This window comes from Centropristis striata, chromosome 7 (assembly GCF_030273125.1).
Source record: "Centropristis striata isolate RG_2023a ecotype Rhode Island chromosome 7, C.striata_1.0, whole genome shotgun sequence".
Taxonomy (NCBI): Eukaryota; Metazoa; Chordata; class Actinopteri; order Perciformes; family Serranidae; genus Centropristis; species Centropristis striata.
In genome coordinates this window covers 21,420,148-21,439,662 of record NC_081523.1, presented here as the reverse complement: position 1 = coordinate 21,439,662, position 19,515 = coordinate 21,420,148, and the positions used below count along the sequence as shown (strand labels likewise).

Sequence of the window (19,515 nt, the reverse complement as noted above, 5' to 3'; positions counted from 1 at the left end):
TCACAGAATCACACACAAAGAGACAAAGAGACACTACTTTCTTGGACAGTAGACTGTTTGTACATACAGTATGAGCAAGGTATGTATCTGTTTTGTTTTCATACCAGCATCACACTCCAGAGTTGCAGGAGTTGTTTGCTGCTGGTGCATGTTTTCCCTGAAAGTGAGGGATGCTTCCGTTGTCAGGAGTAAGAGATGTGCAGGGGGAGGGGCTATGCAGTTGTGTGTTGCATGGAAAAGAGAGAAAGTTGGCAAAGGGAAAGGGGGGTGGGCTGGCTTTGACAGAGGGGCCGGGCTGATTGCCATCATGATCTGGCCAATCACAGAGTAGCCCTGAATAGAGCAAAGAGAGAGAAAATGAGAGTATAAAGATGAGGGGGAGTTCAGAGCTGAAAGGAGTGAGGGGGGTGATGTCAGTTCCTTAGAAACCTACTTTCTCTCCCTTCATCCCCACCGCCCCCCGTTCCCCTACTTTGAGAATAGGGGGGACCAGGGGTTAATGTTATGCAACACACTGAATACCCGCACTGTGCGCTCCAATACAGTGACACACATAGGCCTGCTTCTCTTTCTCTTACTTCAGTTGTTTGTAGGTTTTTTCTTGAGATGTGCTTAGTTTAGAAGTGTTTTTGATTATTCACCCAGCTACACATATGCAGTTATAAGACACATGCACAGGTGGCAGAACACATTAAAGGAATACTTCACCCTTAAAATTAGAAAGAAAACGTGTCTTGTCTTTCATGCCTCTATGGTAAACGCATCTTAAAACATAGTAAATCTTTGATAAATTGCAGTAAATGGAGGCCATGTTTAGAAAGAACTGAGCGTGTGATGTGTCTGATGTTTTGCTGTAGTTTTGCTCCTGTTAAATCTGGCTTTACTACAGTTTGTTCATTTCTTTAACCTACATGAGGTGAACAATTCATATCCAGATGTTAATTTTAAGGATGAAGTATTCTTTTGACACAGGGATGGCTGATGGGGGACAGTGTATCCATGGTTTGTCAAATAGTTGATTAAGTGCTGGAACTGACACACTTTTTTTAAATTCATGATTAACCTACAGATAAGCCAATTCATATTTCTAGTCTATAAAATGTCAGAAAATAATGATAGATGACCAGCAAAACATGCAAACACAAACACAAGAGTCCAACTTGACATGTTAAATTTGCTTAGTGTCCTCAATCCACGGTACTTTACAGTAGAAAGCCAGTGAAAATATTGAACTTATGGTTAAATAATGACTTCTAAAGATGATTAACATTTATTGTCATTGCTTATTGTTTTACTTATGAGCATCTACTCGCTCACTAGAGTCTGTGATGCAGCTGTAATTTGGTTTGTCAAACAATGATGAAAGTTTAAGATTGTAACAGACATCATTCAAGTCATTTATTGTATAAGAATATCAAATATTGTTTAGCTAGAACTCTCCAAATGTGAGAATTTCTTGTTTTTCAGCTTTATGTGAACATGTTTAAGGCCTCACTTTGTGCTTTGGTAACATCAGAGGTCTAAATGACCAACTAAAGGAATAATGAACAAACGCAGCACATTGGTTGAAAGAGAAGAGACTGATGGAGAAAGGATTGAAGGAGGAAGAGAAAGGAAGTGAGTGAGAAACAGAGCTGGTATGGGAAGCATTTGAAAGTCTGTGACACTTTGTTTTAGGTCACAGCAGCTGAACTCGGAGCGGGACACCTTCAACATATCAACACATGCCGGGGTCAACCAGTTTTTCTTACGAGAAGGAATATGGGAATATGTGTCATTGAAGAAACACAGCTGTGTGTACACACACTCACACGCACATGCTCACCAGTACGGCAGTGCACACTCACACATTTTCCTGGTCCAGCTGGGGTGTTAATTTCACCCCGAGGCTGTGTGAGTGTTGACCCCAAAACGCTGTAACCTCGTGAAGTGTGGAATTCTCTAAGCCCGAGGCCGTGATGTGCTGTTTCCTGTAGAGAGAGAGTACATTCCTTTGACTTGTCCCTTTCCTAAATGCTTGCTGTAAATTCAAGGTCTTTGGGTGGCAAGAGCGTGTTCAGAACAAGACAGTGAGTTCTTTCTTTGCTCTTGCTTCCCATCTTTATTAATCCTTTCCCCTTGAAAAAGGATGCACCTCTTTCTCCATACCTGTGTTGCCATGTTTTCATGTTGCCTAGGCTAGCTTTGCCTTTGAGCGTTGAGTGTACTTGACAAGTCGACTTGTTAGTGCACTGTCAGTGTGTGTAGGGTCCAAATCAGTTCCATGCGTGCTCTTTTGAAGGGAGGGCTGGTGTAACGTAGCCGTGTAGCTGGCCTAGCACTGGAAAAGCATGTCGCTCCGGTTAGCCTAGGCCTGCTATTAATGATGAGTATTATAAACATGCCTTCAGACAGGATCAGATGGGAATGCTGTTTGGGTCCAGAAAAAAAGAAATCAAGTGTGTTTTCCTAATGCCCCAAGACATGGCCCCCTCCCTCCCTGTTCCATTGGTCTGACTGGGTGGTCTGGCTCAGCAGAACAGGCATGCTTATGTTCAACTTTAATGCCATTACAATGGGCTGAAAATATTCAATCTATGCCTGCTGTTGCACGAATCGAGCGGAATTGTTAAATTGGATTAAGGCATAATAAAATGTTACACAGTTTTCACACAGTCAGCTCTCTCACTGGGCATTTTTCGTGTGTGTGAGAGAAGTGAAAGAAGATGATTACAAATTGCCTGAGCTTTCACTGAGCGTTCAGTCTCTGATGATGGAAGTGCTCAAGTCCTCTGCTCGTAAATCAGACGCAGATACACTGAACTGAAGGATGCACATGCAGGCAATCTGCATCAAGAATGAAACTTGAAAATTAATCTTGCATTTCACTTTGCCCATTCGTGCATGACTGCAGTTGCATGCATTTGTTTGTGTGTGTGTGTGTGTGTGTGTGTGTGTGTGTATGTTTATGAGAGAGGCTTTGCCAGACTTGCCTTGGCTGTACTTGGGGTGGAGCAGGGCAGCTAAAGGGCCTGAAAGGCTGCTTTTGTAGCTCAGGCTAGCTGAGAGCTCAGAGCGCACGCACAGGGCTTAGTCCCACCACGATACTGGGAGCAAAGCCTGGAAGAGAGCCTCTCTCTCTCTTTATCACACACACACACACACACACACACACACACATACACTGTCACACACTGTCTCACACACACACACACACACACACACACAAACACACACACACACACACATACACATAGTCAACGTGGTCTGGCGCTGCTGACTTGTTAGCAAATTTGAGGAGAAACATTGAGCTGTTTTTGTGAAATGTGGATTTGTTGGAGTGATGTTACTCCTCTGGATTCAAAGGAATTAGGGTGTTTGGCTTCACTGTGGTACAAACTCACTGGGAGCAAAGTGCTTTTGTTTAAGATACAAGTGTGATAATGACCCGGCCAGCCTGAGATGTCTTTGGGTTTGATTTGCACAGGATCACTTCTTGAGTCACAGATGTTTTAACACATGATGCTGCTTGTGTGTGTGGTTGGGAGGTATGGCAGTGTTCAGGATGTCCCAACTTCTGTCAGTATTTGAAAGATATTTGTACCTGCTATATAGTGTGTTTAGGGCTCATTATTTTCAGTTTGCAATGAAAACCATGGAAAGGAAGACAAACACATTATGCACTTATATAAGGTCAGCACAATGTAGTCTATTAATTTATAATCCTTATTCCCCCCATTTCTCTCTGAATGTTTAATCACTGATTAAATAATGATTCTAAAGATTTTCTTTATTGTTGGACAGACAGCTGATATTGGCCCATTACAGACAGAAGCGAATTTTGAGTGTTTTTAAAAGTGCTATTTAAATGGTATAAAACCTTTTTACAGATATGTATAATAAATACTGTATAATGCAGAAAATCATGCAATTTATTTGTTATTGAAATAGACTATTTGAGAAAGCAGCCTTCTGGTTGTATAGGTGTAGAATTGCTGCGTTATCCACATAAAAAGTTCATTGTAAAACTCATTGTATTGGTTGCCATATTGGTAATCTCATCTGGATTTTTTTTTTTAAAGAGCAGTGTGTTTTTTTAAGCAGCAGAGACCTAGCTTCTGTGTGCATGGGGACATAAAATTATAGCCCTAAATGTCCTAAATAATAATTTAAGTTATCCAAAGCAACACAGTTTGAGAGTGTGCTTTGATATTTTTTGCACAGATGGTTTGAATATGTAAGTTTAAACACATTCTCTTATCTTTCTCCAGTTGGTGGGCGTGTCAACCAGGAACTGAAGTACACACGGCAGAATATAGGTGAGGAGGCCATGTTTAACCCTCAACTGATGATCCAGACGCCGCGGGAGGACGGAGCCAACGTTTTAACGGTGGATGCGCTGCTGCAGCACCTGGAGTCAGCTATCCGAGCTAGCAGAGTTCATGTTTACCTTTATAACAGGTAACAAAGAATCCATGTCCCGTGTTCCAGTTTTACCTCTGTCTTTATGTCTTTAAGCATATTTCTTTCAACTTCTAAGTTAAACTCAATCATTTTTTGCCCAAATGATAAATCAAACAGACAAAATAATTTGTCTCAAAGGGCAATTTATACCAGTCAAATAAAAATAGCCCTACAACAAAAAAAGAGCAGCTTCAGGTTAGTTTCTGGTGTTATGGTATTCCATTGGGTTTGTTTATGTAATAATCTGATATTTTGTCCATACTATCTATGTCTGTGTTTATTGCTATATCTGTTTTCAGCTATGTTTTGGCTCACAGTATATCATAATGACACAAAGATTTATTAATCAGTCTAGCCTGAGAGGCTCATGGTTATGACTGAAACTGTTTTGTTCTTCTTTTCAGACCATGGAAATTAGAAAATCTATGCTATAAATCAGGAGAACTAGTCACAGAAACTCCTTTTATGGATCAGGTAAGATGCAAATGCTTCAGTATGGTTCACTCAGTTTAATGCCTTGTTTTCACACAGCTCAATGTTTGTGTGTGAGTCAGGTGGAAGTACATTCGTCTACTATACGGAATTAGGGACACAAAACAAAACTGTGTGGAAACAACCTGTTACTTTCTGCAACATATTGAAGCATAACCAGTACAATTTGAATCTTTTTTTGCCTCTGGTGCTTCCTGTTATCAATGTGTGTCAAACCTGCTGTGTGTGGCCATGTGTTTGTCCAATTAGATCATAGAAAAGCTACATCCCTGCCTTATCATCACCCCTTTGGACTGTTTCTGGGAGGGAGCCAAGCTCCAGTCTGGAATGGTCTATCTCCCGTAAGTATGCAAAGCTCTTTTTTTTACTAGACAGGAACTGTGTTTTATGAGGTGTCAGCACAATCACAACATGCCAACACAGCATATCATTAGATTGACTGATCTCTTTCAAGCATATGGGCAAATGACCAAAAGTTATTTTAAAGAATCCTAATTGGGAACACATACGTAGGGCTTTCTTCCCTGTGAGGCTGATTGACGGACTAATTATAATGAGGTTTGTGGATAACATGGCCTTGAGGACTGAGCTCATGAATGCTGCTTATGGAATTATTGATATGGTGAGAATATTTTTATATTGTTTTTAAGTCAGAGAAGGAGGAGATCTGGACCTCTGGATCTTGTTTTTACCCCTTTTAGTTGAAGCTGCCCAAACACGCTCAGCCCATCCAAAGACACACCACAGAAGAACAAGAGTGTGTGTGTGTGTGTGTGTGTGTGTGTGTGTGTGTGTGTGTGTGTGTGTGTGTGTGTCTCGTCCCCTCTGAAGGCTCTATTGTAGTGGTTGCTGGCATGCGTATCGCTGGCGATAGTTTCTCTCCAGCTCTGGGCCTCACACCATTGTCTGCCCCTTCTGTTGCTAATGGCCTGCTGCTACAGTAATACTCAGCAGACCTTTACCTCTGCATGTGTGTGTGCATGCACATAGTGTGCGCCATTGACATCAGTGCATTTTGTGGACGTGTGAAAGTGTATCAGCTTGAGTCTGTGTCATCAGAGCCTGTGTGTGTGTGTGTGTGTGTGTGTGTTGCTCTCAGATGGTAAATAAGGTTTTTACTATGTTCTGGTTGGAAGGCTGGGAATAATAACGCAAGCCTGGTTAAGCACATACAATGTAGTCTGAATGACAGAGAGAGAGAGAGATTCAGAGAAAGGGAGATTGGAATGTGTGAGGCATAGAGAGACAAGGACGGGTTCGGAGCAAGAATTCAGCACTGTGCCATTGCATGATGGGAATTAGTCTCCATTTATTGTTTCTGTCACCTAGCGAGAAAGACATTATTTTCTGCTCCCAAAAATGTGACAGTTTTGTGAGATAAAAGTTGGAGGGAATTACACCCGCACATCTGACAATTGCAACCCATCCTTGGACACATTATGTCCTTTCACTGCCACTGTCTTTTATAAACTATAAACTCTAGTAAAACCACGGCCCAAGCTTCCAGAATGTGATCAGTCAAAGACAGTTAAATAGATTTCATGTAGATGTTCTCTTATCTACAGTACACTACTGTAGTCTGTTTACTCCAGTTGTTGTTTTCACAATTTTGTCATAACTGCAACATAACTTTACTAATTCACAAAACAGACAGGTTGTGAACAAGTCATCATAAACAGATTATTTATTCAGAGCTAAAGCTCAAAGTGAGCACAGCCAAAATGTAGGAATAATCTGTGCTTAGTTTGGAGGTGCAAAATTGAAGAAGTTGGTTGGATGTTTAGAATGGACTGCTTTGGTAATATTTTTTCAGACTGCACTGGTTTTCTATTCTAAATAAGTAGAACTTAGGAAGGTAGCAAAAACGCTTCAGTATATGCCATCATAAGTAATTACATTGTGTCAGTTCACAATCAAAAATGCATGGACCAATTTGTTTTACAGTGCTAAAATACAACTAATATAACTTGTAACAAACTATATTGTATAATAGATATCTTTGGAACGCTACATGCCAGAGACAGAAGTTTATTTTTTCTGACTGTGTTGCAGCTCTGATCTTAAATACATTACACAATCGTCCTCTACTCCTAATATGAAAGTATAAAAGTGTAATTGTAATAAACAATGTGTTGCTTCAGCACCCAGTGGGTATTGACCTGGGAAATGGAAAAAATATACTTGTGTAGTAATAATGTGTGTCTGTCAGAGTTGTAAATACTCAGAAATTGTGCGTCTTTAATTTTAGTATCCTCTAGGCTTTAGAACAAATCAAAAACAAAGATTAAGGAGTCTTTGGCAGAAAGACTTGTAATTTTTATTTGCATTGTGCCAGTGTTTAACATTATTCTTGTTTACCTATAACTTTTCAGAGGTGAAGACCCTCTACAGTGGACCAACTTTGACCCTAAGGACTTCCTTGAACGGTTGCGAATTGCAAACTTTCCTGTGGAAGGCTTTGAGGACATGTTGGAAAAGGCGGACGTAGGACATGGCTACATGGATAGACCCTGTCTGAACCCCGCTGACCCCGACTGCCCCCTCACTGCGCCCAATAAGAACTCAACTAAGGTGCGCACACATAAGCCCAACCTTTGGGCTCTGAATATTTGTACACATGCAACATTTATATGTTTTGGTAAAACATAGAGTCTTTGATTTGAGACTAGCTGCTGACAGTTATTTTTCTCGCCTGTTGCTTTTATTGCAACAGCCATTTGACGTGGCGCGGGCCCTCAGTGGTGGCTGCCATGGTCTTTCCAGGAAGTACATGCACTGGCAGGAGGAACTGATCGTAGGAGGGACCACCAAGAATGGCAGTGGACCCCTGCTCAGGTAACATATCCACACTTACACATACACACCCTCATAAACACTGCTGTGATCACTGCAGGGCTTATTCTGGAAAGAGTGTGTGTTTTTTGTTCTTTTATGCTCTCCGAAATGGCGCATGCATGCGTGCGTGTGCGCGGTGTGCTGTAAATCTTGCAGTCATTAGCAGATTCCAGTGAAATCTTAGAGCTCCAGCTGTTCCTGCTCAGCTCTGGCCTCTCTGCTTGGACACTACCCACTCATACACACACATACACATGTGCACAGAGTGATCTATTGCCTGGCTAGTTTGTCCAAATATACAGCGATGTGGGTTACATGGACTTAATTTCAGCACAAGCACCAGGACAAAGCCTAAAGATTATGTAGTATTCATATGGATATATAATACACACATTTTTATGTGTGCAATAAGCTGTTCACTCTCCATAACATAATGCATTATATTCAGTTAATTACTGTTTTATACATGACTTTTATGTAAATATAAAACATGCCCAGGAATTTAAACCATGCGCTTTTTATCAAGCAATAAGAAACTTCCTTTAACAGGGCAAAGCTGCACAAATTATCCAACATTTTGCTAATGGACCACTTATTTTAATGTGAAATTGCAGTTTGGATGGTGCATGCACATGCATGTACACACAAAGGCAAACCCCTGCACACACATTCACACGCATACTGGTTCGAGAGTACAGTGGGGTGCGTTGTTTGTTTTGTGGTTGTTTTTTTTCCTGGCAAGATTGGGTCATTAGGGTGTCTGTGCGTGCCTGCCTGCCTGCCTGTCTGCGTGCGTGCATGCGTGTGTGTGTGTGTGTGTCCATCAGGCTGTTACTGCTGGCACTCAATTTCTACATCTTGTTTGCTAACTGCCACCATTACCGTGATTATCACCATATTACAGTGATCACATTCATAAAAAGAACGACTGGCTAATAGCTGCGTCTTTGGTTTGTAAAATTTGACGATTTAAAATCACATAGTGTTTCTTAAGTTACATTCTATTCCAAAGTAACTTTTTAATGACGAATATGTTTTATTTCATTAATACTTTCCCAATGTGTGCACCAGGACTATCACAAAGGATACTTTGGCCTTCTTAAAATTTGTCAGAACATGATCAGGAATCTAGTAGATTAGGACCAGATACCCATTTTATGGGATCTGGCACTTCCTTTAACACTATCAAATCCTGTTTATAAATGTCTGGAAATGGTAATCTTTTGTGCTACCCAACTTACTTGTTTGGTTTGAAATGAAGGCATGTTAGTTCAGTAATGCAGCTGTCCATAACGGACAAGCTGGATGGAAAACAAGGTCACTGTTGTCTAGCACTGTCTATTTCTTTGAATGGCTTCTACCACCATATCACATCATATCACATCATTATTGGGAATATTAGCAGTGCCGCATGCTGAGAAGAGCTTTGCTGCAGGAGATAGAGAGGGAGTAGTCAGAGGGATATAGGAATATATTTCTCTTGTCTTTATTACTGTGTGAGTAGGAGAATAATGAATAATGTGATTGTGGTCATGATGATGATTGTTTCAGCAGATTATTAAATTAGGAAATGCACACTCCACATACTAGGTGCACTATATTCTGGCAACTGTGCATCTGTATCCTTGGCCCAATCATTATATCAGATGAAACAATATGCTGCTAACGCAGCTGGTGTGCTTAACACACCATTGTTATGATGACTGTTATCCAACATGCTCCCTCTGTGCTGTGGTTTTGATATTTTTCTTTTCCTTTTCTCTCTTCCTTTTCCGGCTTAATTAGCACCCACTGTGTTCTGGGACCTCCTGGTTTAGAAATTAAGCAATATTTGGCCTTTTGGTTTAATGAGCTTCTGGCGTTATTTCATCTTTTCTGCTTCTCTCATCTGTGTCTTGGTTTGGTGCTCCCAATGCGAACAGCCAATCTGCAAATACTGTGCAGGCAGACTGGTGGGAAACAAACCAAAATACTGATTGGTGTGTCATGTGCATTTCAAAATCAACCCTCTTTAGTGTAACTGCTCAACACCTTGCTGATCTTCTTGTTTAATCATGCTGTTATTAGTGAAGGCTTGCTCCACATTGACCTCTCTTTGTTCTCCCTCTTTCATCCTTTCCATCCTCTCCTCCCCTTTTCCTCCCTCGCACTCTGCCATCCTCCCTCCTTCCCTCCTTTCCAGTGCCCAGGCCTTACAGACCATGTTCCAGCTGATGACTCCCAAGCAGATGTTTGAGCACTTTCGGGGCTACGAGGAGGTTTCCCACATCAACTGGAATGAAGAAAAGGCTGCAGCTATACTGGAAGCCTGGCAGAGGAAATACTCTGAGGTAAGGGCCAAAGCACTCAAAAATGAGAGAGAGAGAAAAAAAGAGAGAGAGTGATCCAGAAAAGAAAAAAGAAATCTACCCTAAATCCTCTACAACCACATTGTAAATCACCAACCGGATACAGGTGAACATGGAAAGGCCCCATCCAAAGCCTGGGCCCCTGATAGATACTAGAACCACTGTTGGTGTGTGGTAAAGGGCTAAAGCTTTCCTCTCATTGCTCAGTAGAGAGGAGCAATAGAGCAACAGGGTGAGCATGTCTGGAATACATTAAGGGAGTGCTGGATATCTCTCTCTCTCTTTCTCTCCCGCGCTCTTACTCTCTCTCTCTCTTTAACTCGCGTACAAACACACATGCAAACACACTCAAAAGTTCACACACAATCGCTTTCCCAGCTGTGGCCCCATTGGTGGCTCATGTGTGACATCATCTGGTCTTTGTTTTGGGGGCCCCAACCTCTGTTCGACATGGTGTGACCTTGTGTGAGTGTGTGAGTGTGTGAGTGTGTGAGTGTGTGTGTGTGTGTGTGTGTGTGTGTGTGAGTGTGTGAGTGTGCAATTCATCTTGGAGCCCAGAGATCACTTATAGATAGAAAAGCGGTGCAATTGTTTATTTGAATACAGTCTTTTTTTTTTCAATGGCAATAATAAAAGAAGTAAAAGATGCCAGATTTGTGTGTGTGTGTTGTGTGTTGTGTGTGTGTGTGTGTGTGTATATGTGTTTGTGTGTGTGTGTGTGTGTTACGCACAGTTAGGCGTGTCTGTGAGAATAGTATGTGCATGCATGTCGGTATGTGCCTGACACATGTGCGAGTTCACACGTGGGTGCGAGTGTGTGTGTGATCTAGTGTGTGTTTCCTAATGTGTGTCAGCCAGCATTGCTCCCCACTGAGCAGTAACTGCACTTCAATGTTGAAGCCATCTGTCTGCACTGAGATAGTGAGAGAGGGAGACGATGGGTCATGGTACTGTCTGCAGATTCTCCCAAATACCTCAGACAACAGAGGCAGAGCTCATTATTTAGGGCCGCGATTTTTTCATAAACACAGAAAGTGAGACTTACTAAATCTATACCTCGAGGAATACTGTATATAATATGTTATTTAACAAACAGGCTAGAAAACAGCTTGGAAGCCCAGTTTAGCTGTCATCTGAGGTACAACTTTTATTGAATCAGTGAAATGCACCTGTTTCCTTCAGCAATGCACATTTAAGTTGTGTTGAGATTGCTTCTGGAAATCAGGCAGTTTGTATTGGTTTTGCATGACAAATTGGTGTAAGTTGGAACTATATTAAAGCAAGAATATGATGGGGAAGAGATGATTTTATTGGCCTTTATTTTGAAGAGTCCTGCACTGATTTAGTTAAAAAACAAACCTTTGAGAAAGAAAAATGAAGCAGTAGCCTATTACCCTGATTCCCAAAAAGTTGGGACATTCCAAATTTTTTAATTGCATTGTAAGTTTCAAGATTGATTCCATTCATCTCTATGAATTATCTCTATGGGTTTGTTTCTTCTCCTCAGTAATTTACAATGTTGCTTTTCCTCTCTATTTACAACATACCTGTTTCTGTGTACCTCTCTCTCTGTAGGCGGTGCTGCAGAGTGTGGCAGCAAATTCGTCTCAGAAGGTCTTGTCTTTCACCACCACCACTCTGGAAGATATTCTCAAGTCTTTCTCTGACATCAGTGTCATCCGTGTGGCCAGTGGATACCTGCTGATGGTGAGAAAAGACACAGAATTTTGTACATTTTGTAAAAAGGCTTGGATTGAAGAAAACAGAAGTTAAAAGAGGAGGGTGATGTTTAATGTTTGACTTGCACACGCACAGGTTGATTGATGAATGGATTACTTGTTTGTGCCTAGCTGGCCTATGCGTGTCTGACCATGCTACGGTGGGACTGTGCCAAGTCTCAGGGAGCTGTTGGGCTGGCGGGCGTCCTGCTGGTGACACTGTCTGTGGCAGCTGGACTGGGTCTCTGCTCTCTCCTGGGCATCTCGTTCAATGCAGCAACCACACAGGTAACTCACACATACCACTGGCACATACTGATCTGATGTAATGATTAAAGGGATAGATCAGATTTATTAGTTAGTATATAAGTGGACTTGTATGAGGTACTTATCCACAGTCATTGTACTACCTACAGTAGCACGCACCCAGTTTTGTGAATATCAGTTTGAGTGTATTTTATATTTAGAATATTTTCAGACCTTTACCTTGCCAACACACAGCTCTGTTTAACCCATTTAAGCCGGGAAAGCATTATCGCATTTCTACCATTAAAACCGGGAGCGCTGTTGCGTTATTCTACCATTAAGGCTGGGAAAGCGGATACGTCGTTTTGTAGTATTTGTAGTTTTTTTTCCACCTATTTTCGGTCTCTTGGCCAATGAAATGCATCAGAATACATGCGGGAGTGCCGCAATGCAACATTGGACTTTTCCAGAACTTTGAAATCATGGCGGAAGACGACTATAGCGGAGGGAGCTCAGAAGTAAGTGACGGAAGCAATCTTGATGAAAACAGCCCTGGCGATTTTATTGCTGATCCGGACTTTGAACCCTCAGAAACAATCGACCGGGATTTATGGATGAGGAATATGTTTTTAGACGACATATTTTCACCGAAGAACAGACAGATTTGTGGCCATCTGGAGATAATAACAATAATAATACTAATTGATTATGATGATTATATAAGAAATCATGATCATGAGTACCCTGAGAAGTGCAATATAGATAAAACGTATTATTATTATTATTTTTTTTTTTTATTACAGTAGGCTAATGGGAACTATGTCTTTTTCTTCCAATGGTCATATCATGTTTGCATCTTGCTAATGGGCATGTATTAGTATTATGCATAGGATTTTTATTCAGTCAAATGTAACATTTGCTGAGTTTGTTGATTTAAAAAAAAAAAAAACTTAATTGAAGGTTTGGACAAATAAACTCAACTTCTCATGAAAGCCACGGGTATAAGCTCTCAAATACTTTTTGAATTTCATTTCTATCTGCTGAAAACTCTTCTGTTGAATTTCCAGAAAAACTTCAGGTCTTAGGGGGTTCTTTCAAAATCACCCATAGGTTTTCCAGGCATTTTTTCCAGGAGTTTTAGGCCTAAATGGGTTAAATGAGTGCTGGGAGCACTGAAGCCATTATCTATGCTTGCTACAAAGCCACCAGACTTCAATGGCAAAAAACGCAATTTTACGTCACAGCACACATGCGTTGCTGGTTTACTTAGTTTGTTTTTGTTGTTGTGTGACTTTGGTATTTTAAAGGGTTAGGTAGAATCATCAAAGTCACACAATAACAATCCTTGGGTATGCTCACTGCGATCTACTGTAGTTATTACACTGGCTATAGATTAGAATTAAAATCTAAACTTCCCCTTCAGCACAATACGATCTAATGTTTATAATTTTTTGGCTGCCTTTGACCCAAAAATGCTAAATCACTAGAGAAATACTTTCAACATGTAACATTTTGTATATTCGCTAAAAACGACTAAAACTGTTTTTAACATGTGTCACTGGCTTTTAACCTTTGTGTGTGTTTCACAGGTGCTACCCTTCTTGGCTCTGGGGGTTGGAGTGGATGATGTCTTCCTCCTCGCTCATGCCTTCAGTGAGACCGGACAGAACAAGAGGATCCCATTCGAGGTGAGGCAAACATCCACACTGTTCCTTACCCCTCTGCGTTCTTATCTCCTCCATAGAGGAATGTGTGAAAGCCTGTCTGTGCCTGTGATGTAGCATCTAACAACCTATGTGCCACACACTCCCCATTATCTAAGCAGTGCTCCGTATTAAATATATTCCTCTTTTCAAAAAATCAGAACAGCAACCATTGCAGTCTATATTAAATCATAAATCAAACATTTCCTCACAAGCAGATCGTATGGATTAAAGACACCAAAAGGTCTGAAACCAAAGTTTAGAAAAGTGTAAATAAAGAGTATATTTCTGCAACCTCATGTGGGTATGTGTATGTGTGTGTGTGTTTGTGTGTGTGTGTGTTTTTCTGTGGAGCAGGATAACTTTCCATCTCCAGAGGGGGGAAAACACAGGCATGTATTTGCTTGTTTTTGTTTTCCCCTGCTTTCCCCCTTCTAGCCCTCGTCTCTATGCCTCCCTCATCCCCCAGCTTCCTTTGTGTGGCTGAGATGAAAACTAAACAGAGCTGAACCTGATCTCTCCTGTCTGACACACACACAAACAAACACACACACACACACACACACACACACACACACACACACACACACTCAAAGATGCACACACCTGCAAACACTCCCTGTGTGGTCCTGCACGTCCTCAAATCTTCACACAATTGCCGCCAAACCTTCCGGGGATGCTTATCTCTAAATAAATAGAGTAAATAGAATAAAGAAGTCAAGCAGCAGTCATGATTACACTAAGAATTTATTGTGTTCATGGGCAGTGTATCATAATGCTCTTTAGTTCTATCTACCTTTATTCTTCAAACAAAAGTAGACAGGCCCAGGTGGATTATTCTAAGAGCACTTCAGGGCTTCAAGAAATGCTGCAATCACTGTCAGTCATATCACTATTATGATAATTGTACATAATCTCAAGTATTACATGTTTGCCTTTGGCTACAATCTGATCAAAAGAGTTGAGTTTCATTGCTTTTCCTTTCATCTGCCTCTCTGTCTCTGTCAGGACCGTACAGGGGAGTGTCTGAAGAGGACAGGGGCCAGCGTGGCTCTCACCTCCATCAGTAACGTCACAGCATTCTTCATGGCGGCCCTCATCCCCATACCAGCGCTCAGAGCCTTTTCTCTGCAGGTATGCCGGCTACTGAGTGTGTGTTTATCGGTGTGTGTGTCTGTGTGTGTGTGTGTGTGTGTGTGTGTGTGTGTGAGAGAGAAAGAGAGAGGAGAGCTCAGTCGTGTGGGGCCCCTCTCGTACTAATAGTCCTGTTCCAGTTCTCATTGGCTCCAGATTTCTCCAGACAGTTGTTTTATTGATTTCTTTCATCAAACTGAAAGTGTGTGTATGTGTGTGCATGTGTGTGTGGAGTGTGTGTATTGTTAAATCCATCCAGCCCCCTCCCTCCCTCTTTGAGGCTCTTTAGTGGTGGGCCCGGTGTCTGTCCAGATTGTGGCTGAGATCCATGTAACTGAATCCCTCTGCATGTGTGTGTGTGCGTACTTGCATTTCCTTACGCTCTTGCGCATGTGTGAGTGTGGTGAGTTGTAGTAGGCCTATCTGTGTGGGAGGTTTTGCAAAGCAATGGTCTAGTTGTTTGTGTGTGTGTGTGTGTGTGTGTGTGTCTGTGTGTGTGTCTGTGTCTGTGTCTGTGTGTGTGTGTGTGTGTGTCTGTGTCTGTGTGTGTGTGTGTGTGTGTGTGTGTGTGTGTGTCTGTGTGTGTGTCTGTGTCTGTGTGTGTGTGTGTGTGTGTGTGTGTGTGTGTGTGTGTGTGTCTGAATCTCTGTGTGTTAAGGTGGGGGGCAGAGGGGAGCTCTGACTTCTCTAACATATGTCAGTAATTAAAGACGTCACCAGAACAGTGAAAACCGGGACAGAAAGAGACGTCTGTCAGTCTGAGAATATGCCTCCAAATAAGCACTGAATTGTTAATTCATACAAACGTTCACTCAATCACAGTACTTCAGTGAAGAGACAATAGCTTTTAATGACGCTTGAAGAACGTCTTTTGTGTAGTATAACACAGTATTAAGAAAAAGTTTATTTTCTTTGATAATTTAGTTTATAAAAATTGGAATTAAATTGAATTTACATACAGAGTGTTACCAATATTGGGGGAAAGCCTGTAGACAGCCTGTAGTTCAAAGTTTTACTGAACATTTGTCATCTCAGCCAAGTCAAGTGTTTTTAATACATGCAAACTGTATTTTTTTGTGAAATTTTAAATAAGACATGTAAATGAAATACATTTTTAGAAATGTTGAAGATTACTATTTAACGCTTTGGCACACATGATTTGTTCAAGGACTGTTGGAAAGTAAAAAATCAGGTGATCATTTAATTTTTTTTTATTTTTTATTTTTTTTTTATGATAAATGGTGTAATTCTGGTAATTAAAAAAAACAAAAAAAACATGCCTTTCAAACTGCATGGCGGTTGGGGGTTCAGTGGGTTTTACTCAGTTCTGATTCTTTTTATAATACATTTTTTTCCACCTCTTCGATCTAGACACAAGCATGTGTTGAAACGCAGTCTTGTCATTTGTTGATGCAACAAAAGTAAATACGTAAAGTAAAAGTAAATACGATGTAAGTGTAAAGGTTCACTTGGTGTGGGTCAGCGGTAGCCTTACTAAGAAGAGAGCATCAGTGTGATCCCTGCACTCACACCATGTATTGCATTGGGGAAAATCAGAGAATTTGTCCCAGTATAAAACCAGCATTGAGGTGAAAGACTGTAAAGAAAGTAAGTAAAATCTTAATTGTGTAGTCCTATTTAAGATCTTCTGAGGAAAACATTGAAAGTTTACAGTTTGTTGGCTACCAGCTACTAAAAAGTTAGTTTAGATTGTAAAAAAAGTACTGAATATATACCACCTCCTGTCCATCTTACTCACACTTTCCCTTATACACACACACACACACACACACAGTGAGGCAAGATGTCGCCACACTGAGTACAATATTAGCATGTGTGGATAGATGGCTTTAGTACAGCGAGTCTGTCAAACATGATCCATTTACCCCATGGGTCTAATCCATGCAGCCTCGTTTTATGCACACAAATACACACACTTGGAGACAGCCACACACACATGCATAACACACACACATGCACATAGCATGCATACTTGGCACTTGTGGTTTTGTGACTGGCGGAGGGCAGACTTGCAGTGATGCAGACAATCATGCTGATACTCATCTTTTATTATGGAACACACACATACACACATACACACGTCACAACCACAATCAGCCGTACGCATCTCTCAGCCTCATGGAGATGTGTGTAAGTATGTGCGCGTGTTTGTCTCTTTATCAGCATTAAGCACTTCCTGTGGTCCATTCCTCAACGGATTCCTCTCTCTCTCTCTTTCGCTCTTTCCTCTGTTATGTCTCTCATTCGTTTCCTTCCATCAGTGTGAACCAAAAAACAGGAATCAGGAATCCAGATAAAAACACAAAAACACACACAGGAACACACACATTCATGCGCCGAGGACAGATGTGGTGATAAATCTTCCCACTCTGGGGTCAGCTTGCGGTCACTACGTGTGTGTGTGTGTGTGTGTGTGTGTGTGTGAGTGTGACTGCGAGTGGAGTCAAACTGTATCTGCCTGGACGTTAGTGGGCCAATTGAGAAGAGGCTTCTTCGTCTCTCTTGTTCTCTCACATTATTTCTCTCACTTGTTGACTTGAGTTGTGAGCTGAGGAATGAGGGTGTGTGTGTGTGTGTGTGTGTGTGTGTGTGTGTGTGTGTGTGTGCGTGTGTGCGTGTGTGTGTGTGTGTGTGTGTGTGTGTGTGTGTGTGTCTGGTTGGTGTTAAGGTGTGGTTTAAGTAGGAGGCTGCACAGTTTTTTAAGCTGGCAGTAGATATGTGTGTGTATGTGCATTTTTCTTTGTGAGTGTGTAAGGGGTGTGTGTTGTCTGTACAGCCGCAGCGCCTGCTCATCACCTCAGGCCCCGCGGGCCTCTGGCTCCTTGGGTGGTCTGGCACACACACTGGATTGTGTGTACGTGTGTGTCTGCAAGCGTGTGTGTAGTGGTCTGGCAACTACACAAGATCCAGATTTTACTCTGGGCAGGGCCCCAACCTAACCCCAACCCCCACCCTCTGCTCCAGTGCACCACCTTCAAATACTTAACCACAACACTGCACTGGCTTCTATTACACACACATACACGCACACAAGCCTCACTTTTCTCTGCACACTCAGTGTTTTTGTCTTGAAAGAAATTGGGTTGAAAGGCAGTTTTTTTTCCCTTGATGGCAGCTTATTCAGATTGTGTTTATTTAAGTATTTTCAGTGTTTGTGTTAAGAGACAATTATTCTTTGAGGTCATGCAACATCTTCACAATCATTTTTGCAGTTTGGAACTTGTGTATATGAATGGGGTTGCAGAGATATATTTTGAGAAAAAACTCTCATTACAGTTGATTACATTTTTACATTAGGATTTGGGCTGGAAAAATTGTCTTCAAGGGCTGAGTTTTCAGTAATTGATACCTTTATGGCATTGCCAGAAATAACCCAGTATCACATCGTATTGAAATATCTCCAGTCAGACAATAACTTATCCTTCAATTTGATTCTTCTTTACCCAGATCTAGAAAAAAATACTATTTGTATTTTTTTTGCTCCCAGCCAATCACTGCAAACAGTTTATTGCAACTTTTTGTGACCCACTATTGCAGCAGCTTCAATGCATACAGTTTGTGATGTGGTTAAGTTGAGCAAGTTCAGTGTGCCAAGATGACACCTAAACATTTGAAAGTGTAGAATGAAGTGGGCATAAAAAATGTATCAGATAAAGTACTGTACTCTGTTGCTATCTGTATCTCTTTAGGGCACTAGTTTTTATTATTATTATTATTATTATTTTTGTTTACATTGGATTATAAACATATTCAACCCCTTATTTGAAGCCCCAGTTGCTTTAGACTTCATTCCACCACAAGTTTTTATACTGCCACCTACTTTGTCGTCTCCGTCACTTCTTAACTGTATACTATACAATTAATTAATAAATAAACCTTATCCAGTTCCTTGATAAACACAATCTTTTCAATGAAATAACATACTGTGTTTCTTACAGGCTGCAGTGGTGGTGGTGTTTAACTTTGCCATGGTGCTACTCATCTTCCCCGCCATCCTCAGCATGGACCTTTACCGACGAGAAGACAGACGTTTCGACATTTTCTGCTGCTTCTACAGGTGTGTGTACAATCCCATGCAGACGTACACAAAGAAGTTCTTTCATTCATGATGAAGTTATTGCTCTTCTGTTGAGTAATTCTTCCTTTTATGTTTTCCTCTGATCTCTGATCTGATGATAAATAACTTTCACACAGAGTTATCTCTGAGATATCTTCACTGTAATCCCCCACAGTCACAACCTAATTACTGCCTAAGTTGTCTGTTTTCTGTCTGGCTGCTTTGTTGTTTGACTGTCTGTTTATCTGTCACAGTCTTTATTAAACTTAACCAGTCTGCCTGCCAGTCTGGGCATGCTTGTTGGCACGCCGATCATATAGATGTGCACACACACTATTAAATTCCCTCGTTGGGTCTCAGCTCGATATTTCATGCTGTTAGCAGAGAGAAAGAAAAGATTCACAATAACATGGGGCTAATAAAATATTTTTTTAACTGAATTAACCCTCTGAATCTCAAGCTGTTTCAGAATACCATAATATTGAGAGTTTCAATATTAGAACTAATTTCTCAAAAAT

General features: G+C 41.1%; 1 protein-coding gene across 1 annotated transcript in view; it reads left to right on the top strand.

Moving 5' to 3' along the window:
• Positions 1-19,515, top strand: part of ptch1 (patched 1) — a 55,141-nt gene that overhangs the window by 14,062 nt on the left and 21,564 nt on the right. The window contains exons 3-13 of the mRNA XM_059337642.1: positions 4,251-4,440; positions 4,848-4,917; positions 5,185-5,276; positions 7,308-7,506; positions 7,649-7,770; positions 9,953-10,100; positions 11,694-11,825; positions 11,969-12,124; positions 13,672-13,770; positions 14,794-14,919; positions 18,879-18,997. Coding sequence (XP_059193625.1) covers positions 4,251-4,440; positions 4,848-4,917; positions 5,185-5,276; positions 7,308-7,506; positions 7,649-7,770; positions 9,953-10,100; positions 11,694-11,825; positions 11,969-12,124; positions 13,672-13,770; positions 14,794-14,919; positions 18,879-18,997 — 1,453 coding nt within the window. The remainder of the gene's footprint in view (positions 1-4,250; positions 4,441-4,847; positions 4,918-5,184; positions 5,277-7,307; positions 7,507-7,648; positions 7,771-9,952; positions 10,101-11,693; positions 11,826-11,968; positions 12,125-13,671; positions 13,771-14,793; positions 14,920-18,878; positions 18,998-19,515) is intronic.